The sequence below is a fragment of the Armigeres subalbatus genome, chromosome 2, assembly GCF_024139115.2.
Source record: "Armigeres subalbatus isolate Guangzhou_Male chromosome 2, GZ_Asu_2, whole genome shotgun sequence".
Classification (NCBI taxonomy): Eukaryota; Metazoa; Arthropoda; class Insecta; order Diptera; family Culicidae; genus Armigeres; species Armigeres subalbatus.
Window position 1 is genome coordinate 356,762,699 of NC_085140.1, and position 17,289 is coordinate 356,779,987.

At 42.7% G+C, this 17,289-nt stretch overlaps 1 protein-coding gene across 4 annotated transcripts in view; it reads right to left on the reverse strand.

Moving 5' to 3' along the window:
* Positions 1–17,289, reverse strand: part of LOC134212956 (quinone oxidoreductase) — a 115,873-nt gene that overhangs the window by 10,417 nt on the left and 88,167 nt on the right. For all 4 annotated transcript variants that reach the window (XM_062691350.1, XM_062691351.1, XM_062691349.1 and 1 more), the window contains exon 2: positions 7,115–7,969. In XM_062691350.1, coding sequence (XP_062547334.1) covers positions 7,115–7,923 — 809 coding nt within the window. In that variant the 5' untranslated portion in view covers positions 7,924–7,969. The remainder of the gene's footprint in view (positions 1–7,114; positions 7,970–17,289) is intronic.

The window sequence follows — 17,289 nt, forward strand, 5'->3', positions numbered from 1 at the left end:
GGGACCGCCACTGTCCGGTGGTGCGCCGATGTAAAAATATCGGCGGTGCACACCTCTAATTGAGAGGTCATTGTGGAGACTTGCGATCGGTACCGGTTCTATACCGATCGCCCGAAAACCATTCGTCCGAAAGCCATTCGTCCGAATGAACTGATTTTACATAAAATACAAAGGAGATGAAGTAATATCTGTATCGGGAATCCACAACCACGAATCAAATGCGCTGGAAATCCATTCTGTTCTCTCAACGAGCGGCGAAGTGCAGAGACAAACATGATAAAGTTATCTGAACTGTATCGGAATCAACACAACCTGAGGTGACTATCAAAATTTCGAATTATTGATAATTTTTCCTTCTTATATTCTAATGCTGATTTAGGATCTTCTAGATTTTACTCTTAGTTTTAATCAGAAAGAACAGCATGTGAAGTTGAGAAGGAAAATATTGATTAAAGGCTATTAGCTTATGTAAATTGAATATTCTCTTTAAACGTCCAATCGTTGATCAGCAAATCTGCCCAACGCCACATAATACATCGTCGGCGACGTCGTGATATGCCACCAGAGCCACTGGAATGTGATGATTTCGATCATTTCAACGAACCCTATAAAGTAAATCTGGATGGGGAGCTCTTCTTGCAGTCTGTAGTTGATTGCAGTGATGGTAAGATCCTCTTGGGGGAAAATCCATTAATTACGTAATGCAAAAATTGGCCATTTTCAACCCCCATTCTCCCTTTTGTCACTATTTTGTATAAATCATTTAAAAATGTTATATGGATTGTCACACCTGGGACAACCCCCTCCCCGCACTAAGCGTTGCGTAATTTATGGATGCTCCCTTGTTTGTTTCGGCAAAAGACATCCAAATGCTATCGAAATCGGCAATTTGAATTATGGATGCAACTTTTAACACGGCTTCACAACACTTTTCTTAAAAGAAGTGTAGCAGAAGTGTAGGAGAAAAGAATCATAGATGTGTTGTTCCTTTGGTTTATATGATGCTACCGAGGGAACCTATGGCTCAGCTTTTAGTGCGCTGGAAGAAATTGCGGGGAAATACCCAGGATGGAGGGTTGGAGAGTGTCCAAGGGCTTGACGACCCCTCCCCAGCTGTCTACGAGTCAGGGAGAACTGCCTAGGACGTGGTGGGATTTAGCAGTGGGCTCTGCTAAATCCCTCCCAAAAAAAACCACAAGTGTCCGTAAGCAGACTCTATCAAAGCGACTGTGTGCCGCTTCAAAAGCACAAGCCCCGGGAGTGCCACTGGCACATCAGGGTTGATCCCAGTAAGATAGGACTTTGTCTCTGGATATTGAAATATTTTAAACGTGAGGGCTTGTAGTCTGGTTATTCTAAGTAAGGCTGGGTGACACCGACCTGAAACGGCGAATGGGCTAATGGCCAGGCTGTCTTCCATCCCCTAAAACCGTGGCGGGCCTTGTAGTACGCGGTACAATCCTGTCGCTTAGCTGGTAGCTGAGTGGGAGTAGGCTCAGATGCTCTTTCCTGACGAAAGTGTCAACCCTCGCATGGCCTCCCTGCATGCCGCAAGGTATGTATAGATAACCATGGGATCGCGAAGGCGACTACACCAGCAGGATTCGACAGCAGCCGCAAGGGGGACCCAACAGCAATGATCGTATCAAAATCAAAAATCTTGAAGGAGGGAGGTGAGGCGAATGGCGACAAGGAGAATCCTTTCGCCAGGCGCAGTGGCCTTGATCGGTCACCCCAAAGGTCGCCGGGGGGAGGCGATGGTGGAGCCCGTGGTGGGTCAGACGAGGTGCCGGTCGACGTCAAAATGGACGGCCCCACTCTGACCAAAGTCATGAACTCGGTGATGTCACCATGGGGATGATGGAGTCCAGACCATGGAAGTGATTACGGACGTATCGGACGTAATTATGTCCTTCCTGGACAACCGGGTGAATTACAGTAAGGACTTGAAGCAGGCAGTACTGACCCTCTGCGCTCTAGTCGTGGAGGCGAAATCGGAATGGAAGTCTTTGCTGGAAATCAGTAAGGAGGCGGAGCACAAGATCCGTCTTCTTACTGAGGAAAAGGAGTTGGCGGTTAGCTAAGCGGTGAAGGCCTTGAAGGAGGCTGAATCGAAGATTCGGCACCTTACAGAGGGGAAGCAGCTGGCGGAGAGCCAGTCTGCAGAGCTTCAACGGCGTATGGCAATTAGCGGAGCAACTCCTATGCTAAGTAGGGTCACGCAGGAAGCGGACCCGAAAGTAGCCAATAAAGCCTCGGCACGGACCGTCGAGAAGGTCCGAGTGGATAAGACCGAGAGGAAAATGGTACCTCCACCAAGGAAGATACCAGAGGCCGGGAGGAAGACCTGCCATGGACGGAGGTCGTGAATCCAAGAAAGGCGAAACGATGTCGTCAGCAGGCCGCAAGGAGTGCGACCAAAGGTGCGGAGCAGGTTACTGCTAAGAAGGGTAGAGCCCGTGTGAAAAAGGGTGCGCCTTCCAATGGCAGCGACAAGCGGAAGAACAGAGGCGAAGCGATTATTGTCAAGACTGACGATAAAAGCTATGAGAGGCACCGAGAAGCTCTCTAGTCTAGGAGGGATGTCAACTGCATCCGAAGAATGCGCAAAGGCGAGATGATTCTCGTCTGAAGCGGGATGCTACTCGGAAGAGTTCCGAGTATAAAAGTTGACGGGGAGGTCCTGGGTGACGGGGTTCAGGTTAGAGCCCCTGCGCCCAGGCTCGAACAACCAGTGCAAGGGCAGGGCTGAGATAACCGAAGGGGGAGACCTGGTAGAGGCACGGAAGGAGCAGTGCAATGTCGAGCTCCAGGAATCCGCGATTCGGTTACGCAAAGGCTATCTTACCTGTGCAGGATACTGAAAAGTTATTTTCAGAACAGGGTGCTGATATACAAAACGGATGCTGGTCAAAAATCGATCGTAGTGTCTGCAGGTGTTCCACAGGGATTGATCATCGGACCGGTTCTGTGGAATATTATGTACGACGGAATATTACCGGTGTGAAAATTGAAGGCTTCGCGGATGACGTAATACTAGAGGTAACAGGAGACACTCTCGACGAAGTCAGACTGAAGGCTTCATACGCGATTGGCAGAGTGGAGGAATGGCTCAACTCGAGGCGGTTGTCCCTTGCACACCACAAGATGGAAGTCGTGGTGGTGCATAACCGCCATGGGTTGCAGCAAGCGAGGATAAGAGTAGGGACCTGCACAGTTAACTCCGTGAGGTCTCTCAAGAATCTGGGCGTGATTATCGACGATAAGCTCAATTTTACGAGCCACGTCGATTATGCATGTAAGCGGGCTTCATTGGCGATAAAATCTTTATCACGAATGATGTCCAACAGATCGGCGGTGCATAGTCAAGTGCGCAGGCTGATAGCTGGCGTAGCATTGTCTATCATCCGTTATGGCGTGCCGGCATGGGCCGTAGCACTAAAAGCCGAGTACAATGTAAAGAAATTGATCAGAGTACACCGGCTGATGTGGCTACGTGTCGCGAGCGCATATCGCACCATATCATATGAGGCGGTCTGCGTTATAGCTGGAATGATGCCGATCGACACACTCTTAGAGGAGTATGTGGAGTGCTACAACGAAAGGGACTCTGTGCAAGTGCGACGTGTCAAGAGAGCAGCTTCGTTGCTTAAATGGCAAAGAGCATGGGACACCGCAGTCAAAGGTCGTTGGACCCACAGACTAATTCCGGATGTGTCCAACTGGGTTGATAGGAAGCATGGTCAAGTCAGCTTCCACCTAACACAGGTGTTGTCTGAACATGGTTGCTTTAAACAGTTCCTACACAGGTTTAGCTTCGCAGACTCTGCGGAGAATGTGTAGGTGAGGTAGAATAGGCAGGGCATGTGATGATGGCATGCCCGCGATTCGAGGTAGAGCGCAATAGCATGCTGCTTATTAGTGGATACAAGCCCGGACAACCTCGTCGAGAGGATTTGCCGGGAGAAAGCTATATGGAATGCGGTGAACACAGCATCTCAACAGATTATGTCGAAACTGCAGCGATGGTGGCGTCTTGAACAAAACCAACGAGTGCAGTAAGGGCACCTATGATGCAGTGAACACTTTGCTCACCCCAACAACCAACAAGTCGCGGGTGGGCTGCGGGGACCTCAATATGTAGATATAGAGGTCATTGCGGTTCATGCGCAGTGGTTGTTGTCGGGGTGCTCGTCTCCAACGTGAGATTATGATACGTACCGCTAGGTTACCACCATAGCTTGCGATCGACGGGTGGTGAGGTAGCCACCCTTGAAGTCGATGTTGTGTGTATTAACGTCAAGTGTGTTAGCGTACACACTATTTTTTTGTTTCTCGAGCTCGGCAAAATCGGGCACCGCTGTAGCTCAGTAAATTTCAGAACTGAACTTCGGCAGAAAATTTTACTGATTACTGATTTTCGCCAAAATATTGACTGTATCTCGGCAAATGAAACGTCACTTTTTCTGAGATCTCGGCAAAAATCGTGTTTACTGAAACTCGGGAAAATTAACAAAAAATACTGAGATCTCGGCGAAAATTTTTAAGTTTGTAGGCGTGAGCGTTCTCAATAGTCCCCCTGATTTATTGCTTAATTGCGGGCCGGGGGTACGGACTGGCGAGTTACATGACATACCCATCCCCACACTACCTGAGTTACCTCCCCAGGTGTCTGGTTGCAAATTTCCGTTTACCCTTGCTCAAGAAAAAAAATACCCCTAGCGGACCTACACTTCTTGTTAGCAGCATGGATACGACCCCAGACAACCTCATAGAGAGGATGTGTTGGGACGCGAACATTTGAAATACGAAAAAACAGCAACTCATGCCAAAGTTACAGCGTACTGATGATCATATAGGTAGAGGTCTCTGAAGCTCATGCGCGGCAGGTGTTGCTTTGGTGCACTTATTCTTCTGTTTCTTCTTCTGCGTGAGTGAACGACAGTGCCCACAGTGTTGTCGTCGCTTGCGGTCAACGTGCGGTGCGGTTGTGTTGGTCGAGGTGGAGACCTCTTCTTCCCGTTGAGGGCATTGATTTTCCTACACAGTTCAGCTGCCGATTGCAAAAAAATCACGGAGTAGAGAAATTCTACTACAATATGGTGAAGAGGCTTCGGCTAGAATGCTGCACTGGGAAATTTTAATTATTTGGTAGGATGAAGTTCTATCGAAGGAGTAAATAAAGATTGATTGTGATGGACGATAAAAGACAGGCATACATCACTGCAAACGTTACAAGTTCATGGCTTGTCGTAACCTGATACAAATACGATCAGAAGAGAACCAGACAAGCAGCCCTCACCAACAAACTATGATAAAATGCCTCGTTCTGGCCGTTTAAAGGAGTAGAAATGCATTATCAGCACCGGTGCGTCAACAGCTACTAAGGACTCTGTGGATACGGACTACAGAGATTTGAATTATATCCCACCATTACTGCCCATCGACATAGGCGCACGGATCAAGAAAGCAAGGGCTGTCTTTGCGAGTTTAAGAAATATCTGGAAAAACAGGCAGATAAGTGAATGCATCAAAATACTTATTTTTAACTCTAACGTGAAATCTGTGCTGTTATACGCTAGGGAAACATGGTGTGTATCAGTGGAGAACACTCAACGGCTGCAAGTGTTCATCAACAGATCTGGATCTCAAACAATAAGCTCCACCGATGGCAACAGAAATTCGGTATCGGAAGTGGGTCGGCCACACTATACACAGGGGCGGAAACGAAATCTGTAAACAAGCATTAGACTGTAAACCAGCGGGACATCGCAGCAGAGGTAGAAGTCGACAGAAATCTAACCTGGCAACAGGTTAAAGCGATAGCTGGACATCGCTCAGAATTGAAATCTTCCAAGTTGGCGCTTTGGACCACCGGAGGTGTACAGGATTCATAAGTAAGCAAGGAATGTAAAATAACAACATTGCCAATGACAACAACATTATCCTCTCTTGTAAATGTTGGGACAAACTCCACTCGCAATAAGCGTTTGTCCCAAACTGCAACAGAATAGGACAATGATCGCCTGCCACGCATTTTGAGAAGTAGTCGGTTTCTGATGATGTTTTTGGTTAAATTAGTATCAGTTATCATAGATTAGACATAAACTTAACCATCTGTTGACATGATTTGCGTTTTACTTCTAAAATATACAAGCTATCGCAGTTTGAAAAGTTCACAACAATTACCTCTCCATGTTTGTTGCAAATAAAATGAAACGCAACAATGTCTTTATCTTCTGCAGATGGGGACAAAGAGTTATCGCTATTCTCTTTTGTCGCTTGTTTTTTTCAGCGACAATTACATTCCTTGTAAGTAAGTAATTACAGCCCAACATTGAAGCAAAAAAGAACATATTGAGAAGTCTTCAAGACAAAGAAGCCCAGAATAAAAAACCTATCATTTAAGCATTCATAAATCACAAGGAAGCTGTGAAAAATTCTCACGCGAACACCATCAATACCTAAACTTTTGCCTAAATCCGAGTTCAGCTATAAAGAAATTTCTGCAAGGCAGCAAGATTGTAAGATTGCGATGTCAATAAACATCTGGGTTTGATGACAGTATTTCCATGTGATTAACATGGTAGAAAACTAGGACATTTCCTTCAGGCTTAGTGATCAGGAAGTGATCTGGAGCCATGCGAGTCTCAGAACGTTAAATTACCCTGTGAGCTGATGAAACATCAGAATAAACATTTTTTGCTTTTTCAGTAATTCTTTTTTTAAACTTTGGTTTGTAATATCCTGCTCAAAATGGCCATGTATAAAAAATAATCCCAAGAAAATTGCCTGTCGTAAGACGAGTTTAGTACTATTCCATTTAATTCAACCACGTTATAATCTTCATTCTACTAAAAAAGCTTAATTATTTTCTTAAACTGCCAGAAAGATATTGTCAAATTGTTCAAAAAAGTGTTATAACAATTAAGTTAGTGAAGCATAAATGTCACGTTTCCTTTTCAGCCCAAACTATAAAAAGAACACAGATGCTTCATTCCCCTGTCTATGATACTGTTGCGTCTCATATTTCTATACTTTCTCCATACCATAATCGTGTATATATTATTAGAACTAGAACTATTTCTAACAAATAATCAAAACCACTACTCACTTTTCACATTTCTTCGCCATAACGAAACCCTCATCCCGCAGGCTGGCCACCGTTATCTGAATCTTGTCCTTGGTGGCAGGTGTGTAGAAGTGTTGCGCCGCAATCCGGATAGCCCACAGCGCCAAACCTCCCGTGCCGACGATCAGAATTTTCACCTTCTCGTTCGGTCGCTTCTGCAGCAGATCGTCCACGATCGTGTGGGCCGACACGATGGCGCTCTGAGCCAGCAGTGCACCGGTGGGCAACGTGGCCGCCACACTGAGTGGCAGCGAGTCCGGAATAGGAATCAGATACTTCAGATCGGGAACCACCATCAGTTCGCTGTAGCCGCAGGGAACGCCCTCGTACGGATACAGCACAACGCGCTGGCCCACCTTGAAGCCACAGTCTTCGTTCAGTTCACTACCGAGTGATTCTATGACGCCGGCTACTTCGAACCCAGGGAACAGGGCCCCATCCCGCACGCCGTGATGTGCGGCAGGATTGTGCTGAATGGCGACCGATGTCTGATGAGCCTGAGAAGATGTGTTGTCTGGTCCTTCCTCGCTAATACTGGAGCAGTTGCCGCTCTGCATCTGTTTGGCCAGCATATGCAGCGACGTGGTAATGTCACCCGTATCCGACAGCTGACTGCTGATCGATGAGATCGATGTGGACTGATTCTTACGGTAGCATGCCCCAGCGTAGACGACCAGGATGCGGGCCCCGGAGGGCGGTGTGTCCGGCACCGGGACCACCAGATTGAACACGCAATCTTTGATCTTCGGTGCGGGCGTTTCGATCGATACCTGGCGGATGAGCTTACTCATGGCGGCTTCTCTCAGGCGTGACGCTGTGTCCAACGATATAGAACGTCTGCGGGTGGAGGGGGAAAAAAGGGGAGAAATTAGATCATCGCAGTAGTGGTTGGTTTTAAATACGGATCATTTCCATAAACGCACCAATAAGAACGTGTAATATTGAATACAGTTATCCCGAACAACTGATCGTGCGAGTAACAGGTCGGAGCGATTGAGTAATATCGCTTGTAAAAGTATATAGCGATCTCGTTACGATAATAGTTGCTTGACCTTAAAGAACCTTGAAAAGTTTGGTTGATGTTGTTTAGTGGTGGTGTGAGCTGCTAAAACGTGGGCCATTCAGTAGGTATGAGAAACGGTGTTGACGGGGTGTAAGGAAAGTAGTCTGTTACGCAAAGATTTCGCGCGTTTCGATTTCAACCGGCTTGAAGTTTGTTTCATATCGACAATATTTATTTTAGCATAGGAAGAGAACATCTATTTTTTGATTAATTTGATAAATAGTTTTCGATTTATTAACCCAAACTAAAACGTTCTGTTGAAGTTGTATAAAAAATAATTATGGTTTAAAGCTCAATCATATTCCGATCAGTTAGACATAACAAAATTATATCACATTTATATCAATATGTGTTGAGAATAAAAATATCTGCAATAATTTTGTTATAAATTATCTGTGCCGGATTAACAAAAGAATATTCTATGATCGTCATAACATGATTATAACACAATGTGATATAATATTGCAATAGAGCAAAACTTGTAACACAGCCAGTGGTAATTTTGTTCTTTTCAATAGCATAGCATAGCATAGTTACGGTGTTCTTCGTAGACTGTACACAAGTGATACTCTTGTTTTTCTTTTGAAATCCTTAATTAGATTGCTATCGAAATCAAGGTGGGTGTGGTTCTTAATTGCAATCTAGGATAGAAATTACAAGAGCATGATGATTGCTACTCCTGGCCATACCCATCTTTATCGTAACTTGGTAGGGGAAGGAAGTGTGGATATAGTACTTACTTAATGAGAGGCCGCCGACTCAGCGACACCCACATAAATATCACGGAGTTGGATATTGGCGAAGGTATTCTTTGGGTCAGGATTTGCCTGTAGCTGACAATAATGTGACCAGACCATGGTAGATCTTACACCGTAACACACCACGCAAAGGTTTCTACCCAATTTTGTTCTTTTCAATAACATAATTTGTAATAATTCTATATAGCTATTTTCATCATTTTTCATGTAACACATTGAGTTATATTTTTGTTCTATTGAAAACATATTAAGTAACGATTTTGTTTAAGCTAGATAAAATTTTGTTACTTTAACTACTAATGGTACATTTTTTTAACAACCCCTGCTATAAAATAATTGCTGTAACAAAATAACAAGCTCTGATATATATCTGTTACCATCTACTGGTCGGGATGAATGTACAGTAGACGTTCGATAACTGCAAGTCATTTAACTGCAATGCTTTTTAACTGCAATTCGATAGTTGCAACAGTTTTGCAGTTATCGGACCGCTTAACTTCAAACTGGTGTCAAACTCAGCTGCATTGCGTTGCACATTTAGGGTCTGTCTCATTTGGATAAATAAACTTAAAAGTGACAGTTCGAAAATTAAAAAATCACCCCGTTATAAGAATGGCTGGTGCTACCCAGCAATTCTAATAGGACATCGATGGAAAATGATTCGATATCTGTCAAAAGTAATCTTGCTCTGCGAGCAGGGTTATTCGATAATTATTGAAATGTCACTTTTAAGTTTAATTTCAGTTTAATTATCCAATTGAGACAGATCCTTAGATGCACTTTTATTGCATCTGACGTCGATTGACAACCGTTTGACGTCTAGAAGGCGTTGCAGTTATTGAACGGCATTCGTTAACTGAAAAGTAAACATTTTGCAGTTATCGAACGGCTATTGTAGCTAATAAAATATATTTTATAATAGGTTATATACATACATTGAAATATTAATAAAAATGTAGCAGAGCATTTTTTTTTAATTTACCTATCCCACGATCCACAGCATGAAAGCTAAAGAACAATAATACAAGAAAGAAAGGATATTTCCAGTCGCGTTTATTGTAGTCACAGGTTGAAGAAAACCTCGATCCATCCAACGAATACTGTACGCAAGTTTGGCCACCAGTCAGCAATTTGTGCACATGCATTGACGACCTAAACATTTTAATGCCTTATTTTCGATATTTGCTTTGGAATTTGATACAAATGAGATTATTCACTTGGTTCAATCAAAGGCCTTATAAAATCTGGTCAAAATGTGGTCTAAGACCTGATCCTTTTTTATAATCAGAGGGATGGATTTGCCTCCGAAATTCCGATTGCGTTTTTTATGGATATCCAAATCTAAAAACAAAACATGTCATAACAAGATTATAACAAAATGTGATATAATTAGTACGAATAGTACTAAAAACAGTGATAACTTTGTTCTTTTCAATTATATAATTTGTAATAATTCTAAGTATTTTTATCACTTTTCTCGTGACATATCGAGTTATATTTTTGTTCCATTGAAAACATATTTACATGTTTTTTTTTTCCAATTTCGTTTATTTGGTAGGCTCAGGCGTGTATAACACTTTACGGAGCCACGTTTCTTTGAGATATGTACAATCGACATAATCTTATTATTAAATTAGTAAGAAAGGGAAATAAGCCAACGTACTCGTGGTGACTCGAGGTTAGGTTTACAATGTTTAAGGATGGACGGGGATTAGGATTCGGGAATCAGGGAATCATCATAATCAAGGAATTTCAGCAGCTCATCCGGTCATTTGGCGTCGGGGACGATGTGGGTTGTCGTCGTGCTCGAAGAATGGTTCGAATGGGAGCATCTTCCGGACGGCCAGAGCTACAGCGCTCTACGGGACAGACAGACAGAGACAAAACAAAAAAAAAACTTTGAAGAAAAGAAAAAAAAACAAAAGTATTAGACTTTTATGTCAGAGGAACAAAGAAAACTATAAATGGCTTGCATATAGACCACATCACGATCCCCCAAAACACCTCTTATCTCCTGGAAGGGTTGTTTACCTCGGGCCACTAGGGTATCCAATAATTGCTCTCTGAAGACGTCGTTTTCCGAGCAGAACCAAACTACGTGATCGATGTCATCATAACCGGTTCCGCACCTACATAAGTTGCTATCGACAAGGTTTATTCTGTACAGATGTGCGTTTAGTGAATAGTGATTAGACATAAGTCTCGACATCACGCGAATGAAGCCTCGACTTAAGTCCTCACCTCTGAACCACGCTCGCCCAGAAACTTTTGGAACTATAGAAAATAGCCACCGTCCAAGTTCGTTGTGTGTCCAATTTCTTTGCCAACTTTGAAGAGTACTCTGACGGACTAATGGGAAAAACTCGTTGCTCGAGAATTGTCTATCATAAACCTCACCTTCCTGTGCGCCCACCTTTGCCAGCGAGTCTGCCTTCTCATTGCCGTAGATTGAGCAGTGAGAAGGGACCCAAACAAAGGTAATCTTGAATGATCTTTCGACCAAAACACGCATCTGCTCTCTTATGTTTGTAAGAAAGTAAGATGCGTGCTTAACAGGTTTCATCGACCGGAGTGCCTCGATAGAACTAAGACTATCCGAGAAGATGAAATAATGGTCTACGGGCTGATTGGAAATTATCCCCAAAGCGAAGTTAATTGCTGCCAGCTCAGCAACATAAACCGAACACGGTTCCTGAAGTTTTCGGAAGGTGGTTGAAGTTACATTGAAAACACCGAAGCCAGTGGATCCGTTAATGCGAGAACCATCAGTGAAATATCTGTTGTTGCAATTGACATGTTCATATTTTTCAGAAAAATGGAGGGAATTGAAAGATTTCGAAGATGATCTGGTATTCCTTGAATAGCGTGTTTCATGGACAGATCGTATTCAATTGAGAAACTGTCATTGGTGAAGTCAACTCGAGGGGGAGTATAACATGGAAGACAAAGATCTGACGATATGTAGTTGAGATAAACTCTTAAGAGTCTTGACCGATGAACCAGTTCAAGCATATTATCGAAGTTGTGTAAGACAAGTGTGTTACTTGTTCTACATTTGATTAGTATTCTTAATGAGAGCTCCCAGTAACGGTGCTTTAAAGGAGTGACTCCAGCAAGCACCTCCAGGCTCATGTTATGCGTTGAATGCATACAGCCAAGGGCAATACGCAAACAACGATATTGAATTCGTTCCAATTTGATAAGGTGGCAATCAGCTGCTGAGAGGAAGCAGAAGGAGCCGTACTCTAAAACAGAGAGAATAGTCGTTCTATAGAGTTTGATGAGGTCTTCCGGGTGAGCACCCCACCATGTTCCGGAGATAGAACGTAGAAAATGGATCCTTTTCCGGCATTTCTCTATCAAATACTCAATATGAAGTCTCCAGGTGCATTTAGAATCAAACACGACCCCAAGGTATTTAGAAGATAAAGATTGGTTGATGTCATCATTCAACAGCTTTAGTTTCAGTTGAGCAGGGTACCGCTTCTTAGTAAACACAACCAACTGAGTTTTTGGCGGTGAAAACTCGATCCCCAAATGTCTGGCCCAAACAGTCAGATTATCTAGGGTACTTTGCAATGGTCCTTGCAAGACAGCTGCACTTGGACCTCTTAGAGAGACCACGGCATCATCTGCAAGTTGTCTGAGCGTGCATTGTCCTTCCAAACAATTGTCAATATCTTTAACATAGAAATTATAAAGCAAGGGACTTAAACATGATCCTTGGGGAAGGCCCATGTAGCTATTTCTGGAAGTTGTCAGAGTGCCGAGTGTGAAATTCATTTGTTTTTCTGACAACAAATTGTACAAGAAATTATTCAAAATAACGGGCAATCCACTACTGTGCAGATTGTCTGACAGTACTTCTATGGAAACTGAATCAAAAGCGCCCTTAATATCCAAGAATACTGAAGCCAATTGCTCCTTGTGCGCAAAGGCCAGCTGAATATCTGAAGAGAGCAACGCTAGACAATCGTTTGTTCCTTTACCTTTTCGAAACCCAAACTGAGTATTTGACAGTAATGCATTTTGCTCGACCCAATGGTCGACTCTTGAAAGGATCATTTTTCCAATAACTTTCTCATGCATGATAGCATGGCATTCGGTCGGTATGAATTGTGATTAGACGCTGGTTTCCCAGGCTTTTTGAATAGCTATTACTTTGACCTGTCGCCATTCAGGTGGCACAATGTTGTACTCCATGAAACAGTTGTACAGGTCAAGTAATCGTCTTTTGCGATATCTGGGAGGTTTTAAGAAGATTGAATTTGATGTTATCGCATCCCGGAGCAGAGTTATTCGATGAAAGAAGAGACATAGAAAGTTCCAGCATTGTGAATGGTCCACCCAAAGAACCGGGATCATTGACTGATTCTCGAAATAGCGGTTCTGCTGGTACGGAATCTGGGCAGACCTTTTTGCGAAGTTGAATATCCATCGATTGGAGTATTCTTCACTCTCATTGGTGGAAATGCGGTTCCGCATGTTGCGGGCCGTTTTCCAAAGTGTTGTCATTGAGGTTTCTCGTGATAGTCCCTCGACAAAACGTCGCCAGTAGCTACGTTTTTTTGCCTTGAGAAGATTTTTGAGTTTTCTTTCAAGCCTCAAACACTCTTCAAAAGCTCAGACCTTCCGTGTTTACGAAAGGCCTTGAAGGCATCAGATTTCTCAGAATACAACTTAGTACATTCATCATCCCATCCAGGAGTGGCTGGTCTTCTTATGACAGATGTACTTGGAACGCGTCGTTTCTGAGCTTCCAGTGCGCTTTTATGAATCAATTCGGTAAGGAATCGATACTCATCCAGCGGCGGAAGAATATCAGTTGATTCAATACCAATTTTTACCGCCGATGCAAATTGTTGCCAGTCAATGTTCTTCGTGAGATCGAAAGGAACATTAACTGGCTCAGATTGTTGATAGCCACTTTTAATGGTGGTGGCTATTGGCATATGGTCACTACCGTGGGGATCTTGGATAACCTTCCACGTGCAATCTAACGATAGTGAATTAGAACATAAAGACAGATCAATACGGCTTTGTTGACCATTTGGTCCTATTCGAGTTACTTCACCAGTGTTCAAAATATTCAAATTGAAATCGTCACACAAATCATAGAAAATAGGCGCTCTATAATCGTCATACGTTTCGCCCCATCCAATACCATGTGCGTTCATATCACCCAATATCAATACTGGAGATGATAGAAGGGAGACTGCGCTCCAAAAATGTCGACGATTAATAGAGGCATTTGGAGGAATATACACTGAAGCTATGCAAAGATCTTTATTCTTCACATTTACTTGGCATGCGACGATTTCTAAGCCGGGAACAGTCGGAATGGGAATTCTGTAGAAGGAGTAGCATTTTTTGATCCCCAAAAGAACGCCACCATAATGATCATCCTGATCTTGGCGAATAATGTTAAAATCGTGGAAGTTGATTTCATCTTCAGAAGAAAGCCATGTTTCACAGAGAGCAAATACATCACAATCGGAATTGCGAATCAAAAACTTGAACACGTCCAATTTATTTTTAGACTATGACAGTTCCACTGCAGCACAGTGATTGTATCTTGTATGGCCGTATTATCCATCGAAAGATACAATTTCTGCAAGAAGGGCCATGAAACAGTCAATTGCTTCAGATAACTTTCTACTGTTGGAATAAAGAGGTCAATGATTGGCCTCAATGAATCCGGAATATTGAAAGATTCAAAAAGCGGTCCACGAGGTCCTTAAAGGATATCAATCCTCGCTTGGACGAGATTCTCTTTTCGGAAGTGCGAGTAGCATTTTCCTTTTCATTGATAATCCTAGCCGGATGTTTCTTAGGAACATCGGTTTTAGGCAATGGCGGGAATGTCTTAGAGCAGCAGGGATCTGCAGTGAAGACTGAGTGCTTCAGGATTTTAAATAATCCCCATTACCTTCAGATTTTGCCAAGCCTTTATGGATGACTTTGTTTTCTTTCGGCGCGATCCCGGGGAAGACGGTTGCTTCCTCTTTTCGGGCGCGTGTACCTTCGAAGAATCATCCATGTCGGCTGCGTCAGAGTCCGATTCATCAATGGAGATGGAATCATAATAGTCACTTACTTGAACGGCAGCTGAAAAAGCAGTCTTTGCGGTGGCAGTGGCGGATGTGTCTTGCGCTTTAACCATTTCCGCATAAGACTGCTTGGAGCGCTGTACCAACGAGCGCTTCACTTTTTGGGTGCGTCGTTTGTACACCGGGCAATCTTGCAAACCATGGGCAGGATCCAAACCACAATAAGCACATTTTGTGGCTTGTTGCTGGCAGGTATCCTCCCGATGTCTTTGGAAACATTTACCACAAAGTGGTTTGTTGTCACAAAACTCGGCAGTGTGACCTAATTGTTTGCAGTTGGTACAATTAAATACCCTTGGTACAAACAAACGCACCGGAAACAACATATTCTCGATATCTACATATTTTGGGAGCATCGAACCGGCGAACGTCACCCGAAGCGAGCCTGACTTAGCATATACCTTTTTACCATCTACTGTGGTTGCTGAATGCAATTCCTTGCAGTCCAGGATATCCACGGTAGATTGCGTGTCTTTTTTAAGGCGACCTGTCCCTGCTTGCACATCCTTTCAAGTTAAGCTCGCTGCGTTGGTCACACCTTCTATTTTGTCCTCCCGCGAGGGACATAAACTAAATATTCAATGTTGTACGCCCTGTCGCCAGCAATTTCATTCGCCACCTGGTATGTAGGTGCGGTGATGCGTAGCTTGTTTCTGTTGATTTGATTGAATTCAAGCTTCGTAAAACGACGCGTCAAGTCTCGTTTGATGCCGAGAAAATCTAGGCTTTTCGCTTTCTGCCGAAAGTAAACAACCCAAGGGCCAGGCGAAGATGCCTGGTAAAACCGTGTGCGAACCTCTTTTGGTGGCTCACCACCTCCCATAGTCTCTGCTTCCATTCTCACCCCGAGAGGTGGAAGGACAATTCTGTCTTATACTAACTTAAAACTATTAGCAAATCAGAAAAAAAATAATAAGAAAAAAAAACTAATTCAATTGATTTCAATCAGTCCCGCTCCAAAAGGGAGAACAATAAAACAAAATCTGCCACTTATCTGTGCTGCTGCTGTAGGTAGCAGCAGAAACAATAGCCTGCTTTACTGGCGTCGCCAGAAGCAGCTACTTCGCTCGCCGACAGTGATCGCCTTGGATCCGTAGGTATTACATGTTTTTGTTAGAACTAGAAGAACTGTTGTTACATTTTTTGTTATTTATTTTTACTATAGTAATTAATTTTACTTCACACTTACTTACTTACTTCACACTTAGTTTAAGTGTACTTATGGTACAGGTTTTATAACAACCTCTGTTAAAAAAAATGCCGTAACAGAATAACAAGTTCTAATATAAATCTGTTACCATCTACTGGTTGAGTTGCCAAAGTGCTAATACTGGAATATTTCGTTGTATGTGAAAGGGGTTTTATTTTTCTGAAAACTACGTAATTCTAAAAAAGGGAGGGGAATGCAAAAACTTTGACGATCCATACTTCATTTTCAGTTGCTTTATGCAAGTGTGGAAATAAAAACTAAGCATATGCGGTATTTCGAAAAATTTAGTTTTAAGGCATTCGAAACGAAATTCCGCGGAATTTCGCGGAATTTTAGTATGGCGAAATATGATTCTCTGATTTCGTTTCGTATCGTTTAATTTCAAAAATTTTGACGGAAAAATCATGCTTTTAACGAAATTAAACGAAATTTCATGGAATTTCGAAATGAATTTTTAATATTTCCAATTTTCATATCATAAAAAAAATTGACTGCGTCGCTGAATAAAGCCATTCAAACTCAATTCAAAATTTTATACACATAAATTCTTTCACTTAATCTCACCACGTAACACAATTCTGTATCTTCCGCAGAAACACGTTTAGCTTTCCACTTAAAAATGTCTTCAATGTTTTGTTAAAAGTGTTCAAGTATAAAACGTGATGCATAGCTGTTGATTTAAATAATATTGTTCAGTGACGTAAACATAATTTGTACATCTCATCGTTTTGGTATGCTCTATTTTTATTTAAGTTCACTGAGTTAGGTAATATGCAATATATTATGACGCGATTGTTCGATCTCTGCTCTAGTTGTGGAAACTTTTCGATAAACGAAATATTCCTAACTTGTCTACTGAGTATTGTTCGCTTCCGTTGTCTTTTGAAAGTATTCAGTTTGAACAACCATTGTTTAGAATCAGTGAAATGAAGATGGTGATGTTTTAGAAGTTGTCCTGATTTAGTAGATTTCCAGATAGTCAGGTTTGGGGCATTCTCTGATATCTCATTTATTTC